General features: G+C 46.7%; 1 protein-coding gene across 2 annotated transcripts in view; it reads left to right on the forward strand.

Annotated features, from left to right (window-relative positions):
• The window catches only part of RTN4IP1 (reticulon 4 interacting protein 1), a 59,601-nt gene extending 45,338 nt beyond the window's left edge, over positions 1-14,263 (forward strand). For both annotated transcript variants that reach the window (XM_075338378.1, XM_075338379.1), the window contains exons 7-9: positions 9,552-9,735; positions 9,877-9,969; positions 14,124-14,263. In XM_075338378.1, the coding sequence (XP_075194493.1) occupies positions 9,552-9,735; positions 9,877-9,969; positions 14,124-14,243 (397 nt within the window). In that variant the 3' untranslated portion in view covers positions 14,244-14,263. The remainder of the gene's footprint in view (positions 1-9,551; positions 9,736-9,876; positions 9,970-14,123) is intronic.
• Positions 14,264-18,456: the final 4,193 nt, after the last annotated feature.

Genomic DNA, 18,456 nt, shown 5'->3' on the forward strand with positions numbered 1-18,456 from the left:
ATTAATTGCTGACATTTTTGGTGATTGATACCAGAGCTTACATTCCGTTGTTCTAGAAGAAGGCCAGTCCTCTTGGTATGTTCCTCTGGATGGCTAGGATCAATGACTTCCTGTATTTAGTTGACTTGATTGGTTCTCTATACAATACAGTGGAACCTCAGTTTACGAGTAACTTGGTGTGTGAGTTCCCTCGCCGGCCTCCTGGTTCTTGAGTCCGCCTTTACAGGATGTGTATCGGGTAACCATCGTGACGATGGAGGAACTTCCGCTGTCAGCCGCTTCTCAAAGGCAGTGTGCTGACCAATCCGAGGCAAGCGGATCATGCCTTTGACGTCAGCGCGCTGGCAGCGGAAGCTCCGGCATTGGTCGTGAAGGTTACCCGATACACATGCTGTACCTGCGGACTACAAGAACCAGGAGGCCGGAAATGGAACGGAAGGTTAAGTGTGTTTGTGTGTGTGTGTGTGTGTGTGTAATGGCACAATAGGGGACCAGTGTGTGTGTCCGTGCGTGTGGAATGGCACAATAGGGGACCAGGATGGGACATTGAACAAGTTGTGGAACGAATTGTCTTAGCTTGCATTATTTCCTATAGGAAGCTTTGCTAGACGAGTAACTTGATTTACAAGCACACTCCCAGAACGGATTGTTCTTGGAAACCAAGGTTCCACTGTAGATACAAAGCCTTTTATAAAACCTTGTTCTATTGGGTGGAGTTCAAGCACTGTAATGAATATAGGGATCATTTGCAATTTGATTCTTTGCCTTTTTGCCCTCCTTCCCTTGGTTTGAGCAGTCACCTGATGAGGCTTTGATTTCTGTTTAGCCCATTGTTCTTTTCCCTTTATGTTCACCCTTTAATTCTTTGTCTCATCCACTTGTACGTAATCCTATTATAATTTTTTTTTTTTTTTGTTTTGTTTTTTACTCCTTTTCCTGATTTTACAGGTTGGGTAACCCACTTTCACCTTTAATTTTCATGCTTACATTAATGCCATTCCTCAGAAGGGTCTGGTCCAACATGAATATTATGGGCTCTTTGTGTTCTTGGGTCTTATTACAAGATTGCGGCCTATGCAGCTAATCTGCTTTTCTTCATTAATATTCTGACCACCTTACTCCCAAATTTGATGGCAGAATTCTGTACATACAAGAGCCTATTTAATTTTAAAATCCAGTTTTGCAAATCAGAGGCTCTGAACATTAACACCTCTCCCTCTATTTTAGTTCCTCTGAAAGCTGCATTCAGCTTTAAATGGGCTAATTCTGCTATAAAATACTTAGGGTTATTGTTAGCAAGAGACCAAGAGACATAAGCTTGAGATATTCTCATAATTTCCCTAAACCTCACCAATCAGTACAGGGAAAACTGCACATGATTTACGAGAAATGCTTTTACATGGTCTTTAAAATAAACCTCCCATGGATTCTGGTTGTCTTTCAAACTCTTCTGATTGTAGTTCCCCCTTCTGTCTTCAGGAGCCTTGACTCGGTTGAAAACAAGTTTGTATGGTCTGGTAGATCTCTCTGTATCAGCAAAAAAACACTATATTTTTCTAAGTCCTCAGGGTGCATAGCCTTGCCTGATTTCAGATTGTGTTATTTTAGCCTCTCGCCTTTTTTCAGAATTCTGGATTGCTGCAGGAATGGGAGAGAAGAAGCCTTGATTAGGATCATGCAACATACCCCTTTGACTGCTACTGTTTAGTTAGATGTATCTGTGGTGAAAACCCTTAAATCTCAGCCACACTTGCTTGCTGCTCTTATCCGGCGGTCCGTTCTCATATCTAACCGTTAACGTCCTCTTTGTCCCTAATTTTTGGCAATCCCCGACTCCTGTTTAAGGCTGCTTTCACACTACGTTTTTTTAATGGAAAAACGGATACAGTGCAAATGCGTTTTCATTTCCGTGCATTTGCAATGGACTCGCGTCAACATGCGTTCACCTGCGTTTGCGTGCGTAAGGCCCGTTTCACACGTCAGTGAAAAACACTGACGTTTTTCACTGGCGTGTAAAACACGCACATGTCCCTCCGTGTGCCGTGAATGACGGCACACGTGGGTTCTCCGTGGCCCGTGATTGCACTTAGAGATTAACTCACCTGTGCGCGCTCCTGCTCTCCATGGTGCTGATCGCTGCCGCGGTGCAGCATCCGGCCGGCGCTGACCCCCGCAGCAGCTGCTTCCGGGTCGGCTGTGTCGTGCATCATGAATATGCGTGACAGTAATGAGCCGGCTCAGAAGCAGCAAGCTGTACGGGCTGCAGAGGACATCGCTGGAGCCAGGTGAGTAAAAATGTTTTTCTTTATCGTTCCTTTGGGAGACCCAGACCATGGGTGTTTAGCTTCTGCCTCCGGAGGACACACAAAGTACTACACTTAAAAGTGTAGCTCCTCCCTCTGAGCTTATACACCCCCTGGTAGCCAGTCCTAACCAGTTTATCGCTTTGTGTTCAGGAGGTCATACATCCACACATGCATTCTCATCTGATTGTTTGACTTTTGGAAAGAGTTTGAAGAAAAGCGGGTCCATGTCTGGACTCCCGGCATGTCCCTTCTTACCCCACTGTGTCGGCGGTGTTGTTAAGGTTGATTTACAAGGCTGAAGCCTTACATGCCGCGCTCCTTCACCATCCCTTCTGGGCTCTGGCTTGAAGTGGGAGCCAGCACGGTCTCCATGCCTGGCAGGAGTCCGGTCTCCATCCACAGCCCCTTGAGGATTCTGTTGGACCGGAGCACTCATCCCCAGGGACATGGCCCTGCGTCTCAGCAGCTAAGTACCTGAGACATTTATGTTGGGGGTCCCGGTTCTTTATTGTAAGGGGAGAGTATGCTGTATGTGATTGTTTTTAACTTTTCCGGCGGGTTCTCCAGCTTTTGCCTGAGAACCGCGCCGATGGTGCCTGCTTGTCGGCCTCGCCGCTTAAATTTAGGCCCCGGCTTCGCCGGAGGCTTAGTTTCGTTTTCCTGCCCTCGCATGTCACTCATGCAGAGGGACAGGTTCGGCTCCTCCCGGCAGCCGTTCTACACAGGGGATGGACACTCCCCACTGCTCGGGCGTCCCTCCTTCCCGGCAGGTCTCTATTAGCCCTCCAGTTCCCGCTCTTTTATAGGAACGCCCCTAGTCCCGCCCCCTCCATTTCTCAGTCAGAGTTCACTCTGCTCTGGGACATCCTGCATTCTGCATCTCTGCTGAGCTGCTGCGCTCTGGGGGACCGGGCTTCGGGATCTGGAGGGCACACAACACCGCGCTCAGCGGTCTGGTAAGCCACAGCCGGTCTCCGGTTGTGGACCTCTGTATATTCTCCCTGGGGTTCATTCTCTGCAAAGCCCCCACTCCAGCAGCATGTCTCACACAAGGAGCAAGGCTCCAAAGCTTTATTCTGCATGCACTGCATGTAAGCTCCTGCTGCCTGAGCCGAGCATTTATCCACACTGTGATGGTTGCTCTAACTTGGCGGTGCCACAGCCTGCAGTCTCACCCCCAGTGGTCTCTCAGGCTGCTGCTGCACCTGTGATTGAACCCCCGGCCTGGGTAGAGTCCTTTTCTAGGTCCATATCCCTGTCATTTGCTGAGTCCATGGGACTTTTGTCCAGGACTTTGATGAATATGCATCAGCCCCCCTCTCAGGGTGCCTCTAATACTCTTGACAGAGGACTCCTATCCTCTGACCTCCGTCCATCAGAGCTCACGGAGGATTCATCATCTGATCCCAGACCCCGTCCTTCTAAGAGAAGGCGCAGGGTTTCCTCCCCCTCCCCATCCCACGGCTCTGTCTCAAGAGCTGACTCTCAAGATGAGGAGGATGCTCTCACTGGGGGCTTGGAGGCTATGTATCCCATCGATTTCTCTGAGGGTGACTCAGATCTTAGTGATTTGATTGCTTCTATTAATTCTGTGCTGGATCTCAATCCGCCAGTATCAGAGGAGCAACTCTCTTTGGCAGAAAAACATCAGTTTACCTCGCCTAAGAGAGTGAAGAGTGTGTTCTTTAACCACTCTAGTTTTCAGACCGCTGTGACCAAACCCAGGGCCTGCCCTCACAAACGCTTTCCAAAGCGTGGTTCTGATGACCGGTTTTCATTTCCACCTGAGGTGGTCAAGGAGTGGTCTCACTCCCCAAAGGTAGACCCTCCGGTGTCTAGGCTATCAGCCCGGACCGTTGTGTCGGTGACTGACGGCACCTCACTTAAGGATTCCACTGACCGTCAGATTGACCTTCTGGCCAAATCTGTGTACGAAGCTGCGGGGGCCGCGTTTTCCCCGACTTTTGCAGCAGTGTAGGCTCTCAAAGCCATCTCTGCTTCTCTAGAGCAGATGCATTCCCTCACCAAGGAATCTATGCCTGAGATGGTTACCTTAACTGCTCAGGCTTCAGCCTTTTCATCTTATGCCATGTCTGCCATGCTAGAGGCTGCTCACCGCACTGCGGTGGCTTCAGCTAATTCTCTTGTTATCCGCAGGATTTTGTGGCTTCGAGAGTGGAAGGCAGATGCTTCGTCCAGGAAGTTTCTTGCTGGGCTCCCTTTTGCTGGTTCACGGCTGTTTGGTGAACAGCTGGAGGAAATCATTAAAGAAGCTACTGGCGGGAAGAGTACTTCCATGTCACAAACTAAGACCAGGAAACCCGCCCAGGGTAGGAATCAATCGAGGTTTCGTTCCTTTCGTTCCTCCAACTGGTCATCCTCTAAGCCTTCCGCCTCGTCCGCTAACTCAGCCAAGGATCAGAAATCCAACTGGCGCCCAAAAGCGCGTCCGCAGAAGACCGCAGGAGGTTCTGCCACTAAGGCAGCTTCCTCATGACTTTCGGCCCGCTCCAGCCACGTCCTTAGTCGGTGGCAGGCTCTCCCACTTTGGCGATGCTTGGTTAAAGCAGGTCTCCGATCAGTGGGTGAGAGACATCATATCTCACGGCTACAGGATAGAATTCTCTTCCAGCCCTCCAAACAGATTTTTTTCTCTCAACTCCCCCCTGCTCCAAGGCCGCCGCCTTCTCGCAGGCCATGGCGTCCTTGCAGGCAAACGGAGTGATTGTCCCAGTTCCCGCTCAGGAACGGTTCAGAGGTTTTTACTCAAATCTCTTCCTAGTTCCAAAAAAGGACGGTACCTTCCGGCCCATCCTGGATCTCAAGCTTCTCAACAAGCATGTCCGGGTGCGGCATTTTCGCATGGAGTCTCTGCGATCAGTCATTGCCTCTATGACCCAAGGGGAGTTCCTGGCGTCCATCGACATCAGAGATGCCTATCTACATGTGCCAATCGCAGTGTCACATCAGCGTTGGGTACGTTTTGCGATAGGAGAGGATCATTTCCAATTCGTGGCTCTCCCCTTCGGGTTAGCGACGGCCCCTCGGGTATTCACCAAGGTCGTGGCGGCAGTGATTGCGGTCCTGCACCTCCAGTGGTTAGCAGTGCTTCCTTATCTGGACGACCTTCTGGTCAAGGGTCCATCCAGCGCAGACTGTCAGCGGAGTGTTTCGCTCACTCTCGCCACCCTAGCCCAATTCGGGTGGATTGTCAATCTTCCCAAATCCACTCTGACTCCGACCCAGAGTCTCACGTACCTAGGGATGCAGTTTGAGTCTTTGCCGGCACTTGTGAAGTTGCCCTTAATCAAACAGCAGTCTCTCCGGCTAGCGGTGCGCTCTCTCCTGAGGTCCCACCGTTATTCCCTCAGGCGCCTGATGCAGGTGCTGGGTCAAATGGTGGCTTCCATGGAGGCGGTTCCCTTTGCCCAGTTCCATCTGCGTCCTCTGCAGCTGGACATTGTCCGCTGTTGGGACAAGCGGCCTTCCTCCTTACAGAGGTTAGTGGCTCTGTCGCCACGGACCAGGACCTCTCTTCAGTGGTGGCTTCGACTACTCTCCCTGTCCCAAGGGCGCTCATTCCTGGCTCCGTCCTGGGTGATTCTCACCACGGATGCCAGCCTATCCGGCTGGGGAGCGGTACATCTCCACCACAGAGCTCAGGGCACTTGGACTCTGTCCGAGTCAGCCCTTTCAATCAATGTGCTGGAAACCAGAGCTGTGCTTCTAGCTCTCCTAGCCTTTCACCACCTGTTGGCGGGCAGGCACATTCGAGTCCAGTCAGACAACGCGACAGCGGTTGCCTACATCAATCACCAAGACGGGACACGCAGCCGCCTGGCAATGTTGGAGGTCCAACGCATTCTTCAATGGGCGGAGGACTCCAAGTCCACCATATCCGCAGTCCACATCCCTGGCGTAGAAAACTGGGAGGCAGATTATCTCAGCCGTCAATCCGTGGACGGTGGCGAGTGGTCTCTGCACCCGGCAGTGTTTCAGTCAATCTGCCGCAAGTGGGGCACTCCGGACGTGGACCTAATGGCATCCCGTCACAACAACAAGGTTCCGGTTTACGTGGCTCACTCCCACGATCCTCAGGCCTTCGCTGCGGACGCTCTGGTTCAAGACTGGTCCCAGTTTCGTCTGTCCTACGTGTTTCCCCCTCTAGCTCTCTTGCCCAGAGTCCTGCGCAAGATCAGAATGGAGGGCCGTCGAGTCATCCTCATTGCACCGGACTGGCCCAGGCGAGCTTGGTATCCGGACCTGCTCCAACTGTCCGTGGAGATGCCGTGGCATCTTCCGGACCGTCCAGACCTGCTCTTGCAAGGTCCGTTTTTTCCGCCCGAATTCTGCGGCACTCAAATTGACGGCGTGGCTCTTGAGTCCTGGATTTTGACGGCTTCTGGTATTCCTCCTGAAGTCATCTCCACTATGACTCGGGCCCGTAAGTCTTCTTCCATCAAGATCTATCACAGGACTTGGAAAATTTTCCTGTCCTGGTGTCGCTCTTCCGGCCATTCTCCTTGGCCATTTTCGTTGCCGACCCTTCGGTCTTTTTTTTACAGTCCGGTCTGCAGCTAGGACTGTCCCTCAACTCTCTCAAGGGACAAGTCTCAGCTCTATCAGTGCTGTTCCAGCAGCTTCTCGCCCAGCTGGCTCAGATCCGCACCTTCATGCAAGGTGCGTCTCACATCGTTCCGCCTTATCGGCGGCCCTTGGATCCCTGGGACCTTAACTTGGTCCTCACGGTATTGCAGAAACCCCCCTTTAAGCCTCTTAGGGAGGTTTCTTTGTATCGTCTTTCTCAAAAGGTGGCCTTTCTAGTTGCCATAACTTCTCTCAGGAGAGTCTCTGATTTGGCTGCGCTCTCCTCGGAGTCACCTTTTTTGGTTTTTCACCAAGACAAGGTAGTTCTCCGTCCGACCCCGGACTTTCTTCCTAAGGTGGTCTCTCCCTTCCTCCTTAACCAGGATATTTCCTTGCCTTCCTTCTGTCCGGCCCCTGTTCATCGCTTTGAGAAAGCGCTGCATACTCTAGATCTGGTGCGTGCTCTCCGGATTTATGTGGCTCGCACCGCTGCGCTTAGGCGGTGCACATCTTTTTGTGCTAACCACAGGGCGGCGCAAGGGTCTCTCTGCTTCTAAGCCGACCTTGGCCCGTTGGATTAGATCGACCATTTCGGACGCCTACCAGAGTACTCAGGTGCCTCCCCCGCCAGGGATCAAAGCACACTCGACCAGAGCTGTCGGTGCCTCTTGGGCTTTTAGGCACCAGGCTACGGCTCAACAAGTCTGTCAGGCTGCCACTTGGACTAGCCTGCATACCTTTTCGAAGCACTACCAAGTGCATGCTCATGCTTCGGCAGATGCGAGCTTGGGCAGACGCATCCTTCAGGCGGCTGTCGCCCACTTGTAAAGTTAGGCTCCGCCTACTTCTTAGTTTTTTCTGTTTATTTCCACCCAGGGACAGCTTTGGAACGTCCCATGGTCTGGGTCTCCCAAAGGAACGATAAAGAAAAAGAGAATTTTGTTTACTTACCGTAAATTCTTTTTCTTATAGTTCCGTATTGGGAGACCCAGCTCCCTCCCTGTTGCCTGTTGGCAATTTTCTTGTTCCGTGTGTTCTCACCGGCTGTTGTCGTGGACAGAGTCTCCGGTTGTTCCGGTTCTTACTCGGTTCTACTTGTGGGTGGCTATTCTCCTTCAGCTTTTGCACTAAACTGGCTAGGACTGGCTACCAGGGGGTGTATAAGCTCAGAGGGAGGAGCTACACTTTTAAGTGTAGTACTTTGTGTGTCCTCCGGAGGCAGAAGCTAAACAGCCATGGTCTGGGTGTCCCAATAAGGAACTATAAGAAAAAGAATTTACGGTAAGTAACAAAATTCTCTTTTTTATTTTAAAAGCACGTTTTTTTCTGGCACGTGTTTCACGGACCACACCACTGCGTGGTCCTTGGGACATCAGTGATGCCAGAAAAAAATGGACATGTCTCCGTGCGGCAATCACGGACACGCGGGTACGCCGCACAGAGACACGTGCAGTGAAAAATCACTGACGTGTGAGCAAACCCATTCATTATAATGGGTCTGCGTATGTCAGTGATTCTGGTACGTTTAAAAAAAAAAAGCACAAACGTACCAGAATCACTGACGTGTGAAACAGGCCTTATAGTGAGGATCCAGCGACTTGCAGTTTTTTAACTTTTTTCAAAAACGCTACTTGTAGCGTTTTTGAGCTGCGTCCAAATACTGCAAATTGCTGGATCCTGACTATACTGCATGCAAACGTATGTGAACGCTGGCATGCTGATAGACAGGATCCTGCTTGCTCTACTGAGCATGCCCGGAAACCAGCATGGTGTGATCAGTCTCTCTCTCTCTCTCCCCAAGCAAGCATTGTTGACCTTAGGGAGATCAACATTTCCACTGCGGAGACACCATCACGTGTTTCTCAACGCAGTGATTCTAGAGCAAAGCCCCCTGGGAAGTATGCAAATGAGAAAGCCGCGGAGACACCATCACATGTTTCTCAACGCTGGCAGGAAACTAGCCAGGTCTTTCACCGGGAAGGAACAACCACGGGAAGGGCAGTCTCCAGTCAAGGAGACCACCTATACCAAACATGGTATCCATCCACAGACAGCCAATTTTCAAACCAACTGGAAAGAAGACTTGGGCCTTTCTCTAATGAAAGATAGTGGAAGCGTATGTTCACCTTGATGCATAAATGATCTATCTGCTCTCGTTTTTATGAGGACAGATATAAATTACTCTATGGTATAGAGTCCTGACTCGCCTGCACTCTATCTTTCCAGAGGCGAATCCCTTGTGTTGAAGATGTGGGCAGGAGGAAGGTGAAATGCTACATATATTCTGGTCCTGCAGGCTTCTTTCTTCCTTTAGGGGGGAAAGATTCAGCAGGTGATACATCAAATCACAAATCTTATTTCATACTTGGACGCGGCACTTGTCCTCCATCACTGCGAGGTTCAATTAACAGCTTATAGGCATTCAATATTAAGACATCTAATTGCAACTTAAAGAGCGTGGAGTCTTTTACATCACCAGTGTTATTTTAGTATATTCTACACAAAAAGCGAAACTTGTATATATGTATTTAAAAAATCCTTGCCATCCCAACATGAGAACAAAACAATATGGATCCATGTAGGAAGCACGGTCCATGGATTTATTTTCCTTATCAATATGTGGTTCTTAAATCATTGTTTATATAATTTATATTTCAGATTTGATACCATTCTTGATAATATTGGAGGAACTCATGAAGAACTGGCTCTTCAGTTTCTAAAACCATGGTCTGGAGCCTCATATGTCACCCTGGTCACCCCTTTCTTGTATAACAATGACCAGCTGGGGATAGCAGATGGCATGATGCGTACAGGCGTTACACTGGCATCAAAAGTAATGAAGGTAATAATCCTCCTTTCTGAATAATCAAAATATAGATCTGTGTGGACGAGATTACTTGCTATATATGCGCTGGTAATTTTAGATTGTTTCTTGTACTGTACTGTGTCTAAAATGTAAACATCTCCTGCTGTTCTGTTTTAGCACTACTACAAAGGAATCCACTACCGATGGGGATTCTTTGCTCCCAATGGTCCATCACTAGATGAAATAGGAGAACTTGTCGACGCTGGCAAGGTACGTGGCAGTTCAGTGAGTGAGTGCTATATATACTGACAGTCCTGTGAAACGATATGTCCTAGAAAGTTCTGTCAAAATCTTCTTACTAATTCATAGACATTTATGCATGTTGAGCCAAGTCATTATTTGAGGATTTTTTTTTTCTTTATCTTGTCAGTAACTGAAACAGTATGGTGCACGTGGTTCATGACTGTGGCTTAAAAGGATTCTGTCACTAGGTTTTAACACTTAATCTGAGAGCAGCAGATCCTGATTTCTGTGATGTGTCACTTACTGGGCTGCTTAGTGTAGTTTTGATAAAATCACTGTTTAATCAGCAGTAGATTATCATTAGAGGACTACTTGGCATGCTGCTAGTTAGTCCAGCATATTCATGAGCTCTGTATAAATGCTAGATCTGCAGCAGAGAAAACGTTGATTTTATCAAAATGAAAGCAAACGGTTCAATAAGTGATCAATCGCTGGAATCAGAGTCTCTGTATATTATGCTGCTCTCAGATGGGGGAGCAAAACTTAATGATAGATCCCCTTTAAAGTAAAAAAAAAAAATGACGTTGCAAAAAATTTCTGGCATACAGGAAATCACTCCAGGAGTGGACTGATGTACATTTTAGATTTTTGTGACTTTGTCTAAAAATCTCAAATGATGACTTGGTCGTAAACTTGTGGACAATCCTAAATCTGTTCCACAGTGGTGAAGTAAAAAAAAATGTGACTAATATATAAAATAGTTTTTTTTTTTGTTTTTTTTTTTTATAAAAAATGGCACAATATGCCAGAAACCAAAAAAACAAAAACAGGAGCAAATGCAATAATGAATCGGGCCCTTGGTTTTGCCTACTGTTTCTTTACTATTCCATATAGACAAAGTTAATGGTGGAAAATCCATTTGTTTGAAAATGTTTCCATTTATCACAGATTGCTGGTTAACCCCTTCCCACCTCAGGACTAGCACTTGCAGGTGCTTGTTGGGTGTTTAACATTGCCAGCACCCAACTTATCTGTGTTCGGGTTAACTCTTAATCAGAGATCACTTGTTGCCTACTGCCTGGCCTAATTGGTGTGGATCGAGTGCATGCTTGAAAAATGACATCAGACACACAGTCGGATATTCATCTTTCCTCGGTCAGAGGTGGCTCAGAACTGCCTAATTTATTCAAGAGCATGCCTTTATATAACCTAGGAAAGGGGCATGGTCGGCTCTACAGTGAGCATACTTGGTTGTGTCCATTGGTCAGTGGCTTGAACAATGTGTTAGCCCATGAGCTGATTGGTGGGCGTCATCATAGGTGGGTCTATGACATCATTGGATGGATCCATGGTGATGCTGATGGGAGGGTCTGTCGTCATCTGGTAGATCCATGCTGATGGGAGGGTCTGTCGTCATCTGGTAGATCCATGCTGATGGGAGGGTCTGTCGTCATCTGCTAGATCCATGCTGATGGGAGGGTCTATCGTCATCTGCTAGATCCATGCTGATGGGAGGGTCTGTCGTCATCTGGTAGATCCATGCTGATGGTAGGGTCTGTGATGTCATTGGTGGCCATCTTAGTTATATCTGAAAACCTGGCTTATGTATAGAGAATCGATTTCATTGAACACATGTCTCACAATCCTCTGCATACAGAGGTTAATAAAGTATTTGATCTAATGGCTCTCCTCAACAATCTGGAGTAGGCTCAATGTCTGCACCTACATCTCCTTCCGACCTCAGAACATGTACCATGCATATCGGGTAGGAATTAAAGGAATATTCCATTAAAAACGGATACTCCGTAGTATTGTAGTAGTGCGGGCTATAGGTCTCATTTATATGTCCACAAATCATAGACTGAATACAGACTGCAATGCAGAGACTGGCCGGGGTTCTCCTGACCTGAACTCAACAGCCTCATATGAGCCTAGTCTACATTGTGACTGAATTTGGCTTTAATTATCCACTTGGACTAGACTTAACTTGTTTTCATTGGATAACCACAAGATAGGTGATAATTTTCTAACTTCTGGGTGCCCAAGTGTTAGGACAAACTCTTACCGACAAAATGGGAAACTTTTTTATCCTCGACAGGGAACTTTTCTAAACTTGAAAATGAAGTGGCATGTCGGACACCCAACCACCGCTTCATTTATACTCTATATGGCTCTCGAAAAAGGCATAGGGAATGAGTGGAGTGGTATGTCAAGCATGCACACTGCCACTTGTTTCTAATGGAGGTAAAAATGTACCATTTTGCTGATAAGTGCAGGTCCTAGCAGTCAGACCCCTACCAATCAACAAAGGAGAACCCCTGTAGCAATGGTAAGTGAGCATGATATTTTTTAGAGGGGGTGAGGGAATATGGGAAGTAACCACTATGTGGAGAGGAATCTTTGTCATTCATGGTAATTTTGCATAAACAGATGTATATTTCTCTAATCCCTGCTCTCTGTAGACCTACGTGTTAATCCCTCTTCCCAGAGCACAACAAAAGTGCCTTGTGCCAGGAATCTGATGTTCTGCTGTACATAGGCTGTGCCTTTATTATGCACATAATCTCCCCTGATCATTGTGCATTCATCCTGCACCAAGCCGTCGCCGCCTCTGCTGCCTTAATACCGGAAGGACTTTCAACTGACTCAGTTGATTTTAGTAGTGGCTCAGTGTTATGTTGTCCCACTGTATCGTCAGCCGTTATAGGATTATATACACAATGTAGCCGATCAATGCAAATAGCGTAGTTGTGCAGTGCTAGATGGAGGGGTCACCACTTTGGTATTCACGTCTCAGTGTTTTCTTTATCACAGAATAGAGTCGAATTACAAAAACAATACAAGAGATGAAGTGATATCGATCAAACCTACTGACATCTGTTCTATGGTGAAAACAAATCAATTGTGTCCTTATTATATAAATATGAGTTCAACATTCTGATAAATTCCGGGTACTGATGATGACACAGAAAAAAGGGTGAACTAAATATTTACCAGGGTAGTTAATATAAGAACATTTGGGCAATGTTTTCATAATTTTTTAGGTGGTTTCATGGATATGTATATTTTTCAAGCTTTTTTTTTTTTTGGGTGCTATGTATTTTAAACAGATAATGGCGCAACTATGCAAATAGTCATGTATATAGTTGAAAATTGTAATTTGTTTTCCATGCAGTGACCCAACCCAGCAGGAAAGGCTTGGTTGCAGTCAGACTGCAGGTATCTGTGAAAGGTTGCGCTCACACTAGCTATCTGGGACTCAGTCAAGTGTAAAAATAAATAATTAGAAAAAATGGCATAGAGTATTCCGTATTTTGATACCCAGCGCAGATAAGGCAGATAGTTGAAGGCTGCAGCCCCCATCTGTCTGTTATCTTGGCTGTGTATCAAAATTCAAGGGACCCCATGCGGCTTTTTTTTAATTATTTAACTAATAAAAAAAAAGTGTGGTCCCCCCAGTTCTGATAAAGGAGACAGCTGGGGGTTGGTATTCTCAGGCTGAGGAGGCCCATTGTTACTGGGCCCTCCCCAGCCTTAAAAATAGCAGCCAATAGATTGGAGGTGGACACCCATCAGTTTCTCAATAAAATAGTTAGAGAACAAAGCTGTGCCATTCCAAAACCAAATTCTATGTAAAAATAGAGTAAGTCCCCTAAAGTTCCAAGTATGAGATGCCTCTAGCTCCATAAACTCCTGCACCCCTACAGTCTGGGTCGGATTTAAAGGACCTGTCACCAGATTGAATGTAGACAAGTTTTGGACTTATTTTATTTTCGCTGCTCCCCCTACTAATTAATTTTTTTTTCTTTCAAATACTCCATATGGTTACAGAGATATTGGTATTTTTGTTAAGTGCTAATATTTAATGTTTTTGGGTTATGGCACACAGGATTCTCTGGGAGGTGGGTGTATTTATGCTGAATATGAGATGTCATCATTGTATTACATAGGAAGCATAAGGAAATGTACTTTCTTCAATACTTGTAAACTACCAAAACTGAAAAAGCACATGTGCACAGTTTGTTCAGTTTGCTTTATTGTGCTATTCTTTTCTATCGTGATTTCAATTTAATGCGTTTTAAAAAAGAAAAGATATTTTTTGTGGGAAAACCTTTTTATTAACCTATAGTATTTTGATTTACTATTCCACGTAACACAGAAGCCATTTTTCTCTTTCGCAGATACGTCCTGTAATTGAAAATGTAGTTCCATTTACTGACGTCCCTCAAGCCTTCAAAAAGTTAGAAGCAGGACATGCTAGAGGAAAGACTGTCATCCAAGTTGTTGATCCTAAAAAATAAACATTTTTGTACTTAGTCCATTTTTTCGTGCTTGGCTTTTTCTTTGCATGGAACCAGTGATGTCTTCTCACTTGTGATGTTATTATTTTTTTTTTTCTCCCATTTTAAAATCTGTCCAATAAGAGTGATATCAGAAGGTCACGGTAAGTAAGTTATCGGAAGTAGATAAATGGTGAGAAGATCCAGAAATCTGTTATGATCAATTTAGGTGGGCCCTGAAAAGTACTTTGCAAAATCAATGTGTCTTACTTGTGGATTAACAATGGAAGTGCCGCAGAATTGCTGTAGATTTCACCCTAAACGTGTTTGCATGGGTTTTCTCCGGTTTCTTTCCACACTCCAAAGACATACTGACAGGGACCTTAGATTGTGTTGCTAATGTATGTAAAGCGCTGTGGAATTAATGGCGCTATATAAGTGAATAAATATTATTATTAAATAACTGTAAATTATTTCTACACCAAACTGCAATGTAATTTTTGACAGGAAACTAAAGTTATGGCCCTTGTGAATCCAACCTTGGGTAACAATCTCATGAGTGGAACAAATATGCACACGTAAAAAAAAGAACCTTGTGGCTGAAAAACGCAACAAAATACACATGCATTTTGATTGCTTTTTTTTTCTCTATTCAGTGGCTGGAAGGAAAAAACGGACTAACAATTGACATGCTACTTCTTTTTTCTGCATCAAAAGCTGCAACGAAAAAAGAAGCAACTTGCGCACAGCCCTTCAGAATTCTTATTGACTTTGCTGGTATAAGGAAAGACATGTAGATTTGGGCCACAAACTGCACCATAAAGTGCAACATAAAAACGCATCAAAAACTGCACTGTGGCTCACACTCATTGAGGTTTATTCAGCCAATAGCAGACCATTGATCAGAATATACCAGGATTGATTCTCCGGTGTAGGGCGGTACTTCTTAGATCATTAAATGGTTAGTAAGGCCCCCTGTGAAGCGGCTAGTTCATTACTTTGCTTTCATCCTCTAAGCTATCCCGGTGCCCACCTTACCCTGATTCTTGTGACCTGCTGTGGAGCTCTGGCCAGGTGCATCTCATTTTGGTGTTAAGACAAGTTGTTCAGACCATTATCGTTCAGGGTGGCTGGAGATCTTGCACCTGTATGGATTTCCCAAGAGGCCTACTGCATTCACTGGAGCTTACCTCAGTAGGTGATGGGTCAGGGCAAACGTCTGAGCTCTTCCATATTCCACCACTGGTATGGCAATATCCTTTTTAATTTTTTTTACATGTCTAGTTTATCTTGGGTAGACTCCCCAAGAGCCAAAATCATGCCTTGCCTTTCCTAGCCCAGCATAATTTATCTTGTAGTCCAGGGGTCAGGACTGCAAGACAACATAGAAGAGAGCTGCATGAAGAATGGGGAGCACAACCACAATATTATATAATATAGAAGTCAATCCTTTTATTGTAGCAAAAGATTAAAAGCACTAAAAACATAACACACACAGTGGCACGGCAAGATACCGTCTACACTGCCCACAATTTAGACAATATAAGCAATAGCAATTGTGCAATAAATATACATAGAAGAAGCACATGCAGTTATAATATACGTAAACAACAATAACCGGCGTTATTGCACTCTGGTGTCTATAAGCACCATGGTAGAATGAACAACCAACATCCGTCAACAGGATAATATCCTGTGCATAAATAACACACCTGAATGGCTTATGGAGAGCTCAGGCAACAGATCCTATAGGATCAAATATGTCCTAATTAGTCACCAGAAATAAGATACAGAGAAATTCTCAGCATAAATAAAAAAAAAAAGAGAGAAATTCTCAGCATACTCAATTAAATCTGTAAGGACAATAATTCTCCATGGATCCGGCAGCCGGGGCAGGCAGAATTGCAGCAGGCAAGACGTTGTAAGAAAAAGAGGAAGGGGGAGGGGGAATAAGGATCCCGTGGAAGAGACCCACGCGTATCGCCGCAACGGCGGCTTCCTCAGGGCAAGTGTGTGTGTGATTTGCTCCTCCTGCACCTGTGATGCCTCCACTTAGTTGGGGCTTAGCTGTATCCTGCTAGAGCATTAGTTTTTGGCCTGGGCGATGTACACACTGCAACCCATCTTTGCTGTAAGTAATAATTTTTGGAGGATATTCATTCCTCTTTTTGTTGCTATTTTTAATTTTCAGCTTTGCCCAACACCTGATCGTCTAATGGTTAGATGGAGACCTGGATAGGCGTACAAGCCACAGTGTCTTGCACCCATTGTGAAATTTGGTTGAGGATTGGTGATGATCTGGAAATGCTTCAGCAACGCTGGAATCGGGCAGATTAAACTTTGTGAAGGACGTATGAATCAAGCCGCATACAAGGTTATCCTGGAAAAACACTTGCCTACTGCTCAGGCAATGTTCCCTAACTCTGAGGACTGTTTTTTCCAGCAGGACAATACGCCATGCCACACAGCTAGGTCAATTAATGTGTGGATGAAGGACCACCACAACAAAACCCTGTTATGGCCAGCCCAATCTCCAGAACTGAACCCCATTGAAAACCTCTGGAATGTAATCAAGAGGAAGATGGATAGTCACAAGCCATTAAAGAAGAACTGCTTAAATGTTTGCACCAGGAGTGGCATAAGGTCACCCAAAAGCAGTGTGAAAGACTGGTGTAAAGCATGCCAAGACGCATGAAAGCTGTGATTAAAAATCATGGTTATTCCACAAAATATTGATTTCTGAACTCTTCCTGAGTTAAAACATTAGTATTGTTTTCTAAATGATTACGAACTTGTTTTCTTTGCATCATTTGAGGTCTCAAAGCATCAAAGCAATGCATTTTTTTATTTTGACAATTTCTCATTTCTTTGTCGCTCCATTGGGAGACCCAGACAATTGGGTGTATAGCTTCTGCCTCCGGAGGCCACACAAAGTATTACACTTAAAAAAGTGTAACCCCTCCCCTCTGCCTATACACCCTCCCGTGGATCACGGGCTCCTCAGTTTTATGCTTTGTGTGGAAGGAGGCACACATCCACTCATGCATTCCCATTTTAGTCATATCGGTTGGAAGAAAAGAGGGCCCCCACGGGGCCCCCGGCATGCTCCCTTCTCACCCCACTACGTCGGCGGTGCTGTTAAGGTTGAGGTACCCATTGCGGGTACAAAGGCCGGAGCCTCATGCCGTTTTCCTTCACCATCCCTTAGCGGCTCTGGGAGAAGTGGGATCCTGACCGGTCATCCATTTACTGGGACCGGGCTCCCTCCGCAGCCCCTGTGGGAATCTGTCGGACAGGAGTCTATGCATCCTCAGGGACCGGGCCCTGCATCTATAAGGTACTCTGTGTCCCCATGGGGATGGTGCATGGAGCGCTTGTTTCCCGGACGCTGCAGCAGCTGCTGATTTGTGAAGACCGGGACTTCCGCGCCGACCAAGCCTGCTTGTCGGCCGCGGTCTTAAATTTAGTCCCCGGCTTCATTGCGGCCTAGTAGCATAACTCCCGCCCCCGGGCCTGCCAGTCAGGGGTAAGGGCGGGACGGCCGACCTGACGTCGGTGGTGAGGGCTGGAGCATCCTGTATGTTTCCTCCCCCCTCACTGATCACTGTGGGGCCCCAGATTCCCGCACTTTTATAGCACCACCCACGGCTCCCTCCTCCCCTGAGAGCTCCAGCAGCCATTTTTACTGCACATTCTGCCGGTGGAGGATTTTTCAGGAACGAGCTCTGCAGCTCTGGGAGACCTAAGGCAGGGAATCTGGAGGACACACACCCCGCTTTGGGCGGTCGGTAAGCCACGCCGGTCAACCCGGTGCTGGTCCCCCTAGGGTGCCGGAGTATATATATATATTACCCTTTCCCATATACCCTCAGTGATCACTCTCCTAGGAGACAACAGCATGTCGTCCACAAGGAGCAAGGGCGCTAAGGCACAGGGTTTTTTTGCAACCTGTACCTCTTGTGGGGCTATGTTACCTGCGGGTTCCACCTACCCTCACTGTGAGCAATGCTTGACCCCTGTTTCGCTTGCTCAGCCGGAGCCTCGGTCACTAGTGGGCCCCTCGGCTCAGGCAGACCCCCCTGCTTCCACTGTCCAGGCGGCAGGGACAGAGTTTGCAGTTTTTGCTGAGAAACTCTCTGAGTCACTTTCACAATCCATGGCTCAGTCTATGGAAAAATGGTCTGCCAAGCTGCTAGAAGCTTTGCAGCCCAGACCGGTCCTTACACAGGCCCCG

Source organism: Anomaloglossus baeobatrachus, chromosome 3, assembly GCF_048569485.1.
Source record: "Anomaloglossus baeobatrachus isolate aAnoBae1 chromosome 3, aAnoBae1.hap1, whole genome shotgun sequence".
NCBI lineage: Eukaryota > Metazoa > Chordata > Amphibia > Anura > Aromobatidae > Anomaloglossus > Anomaloglossus baeobatrachus.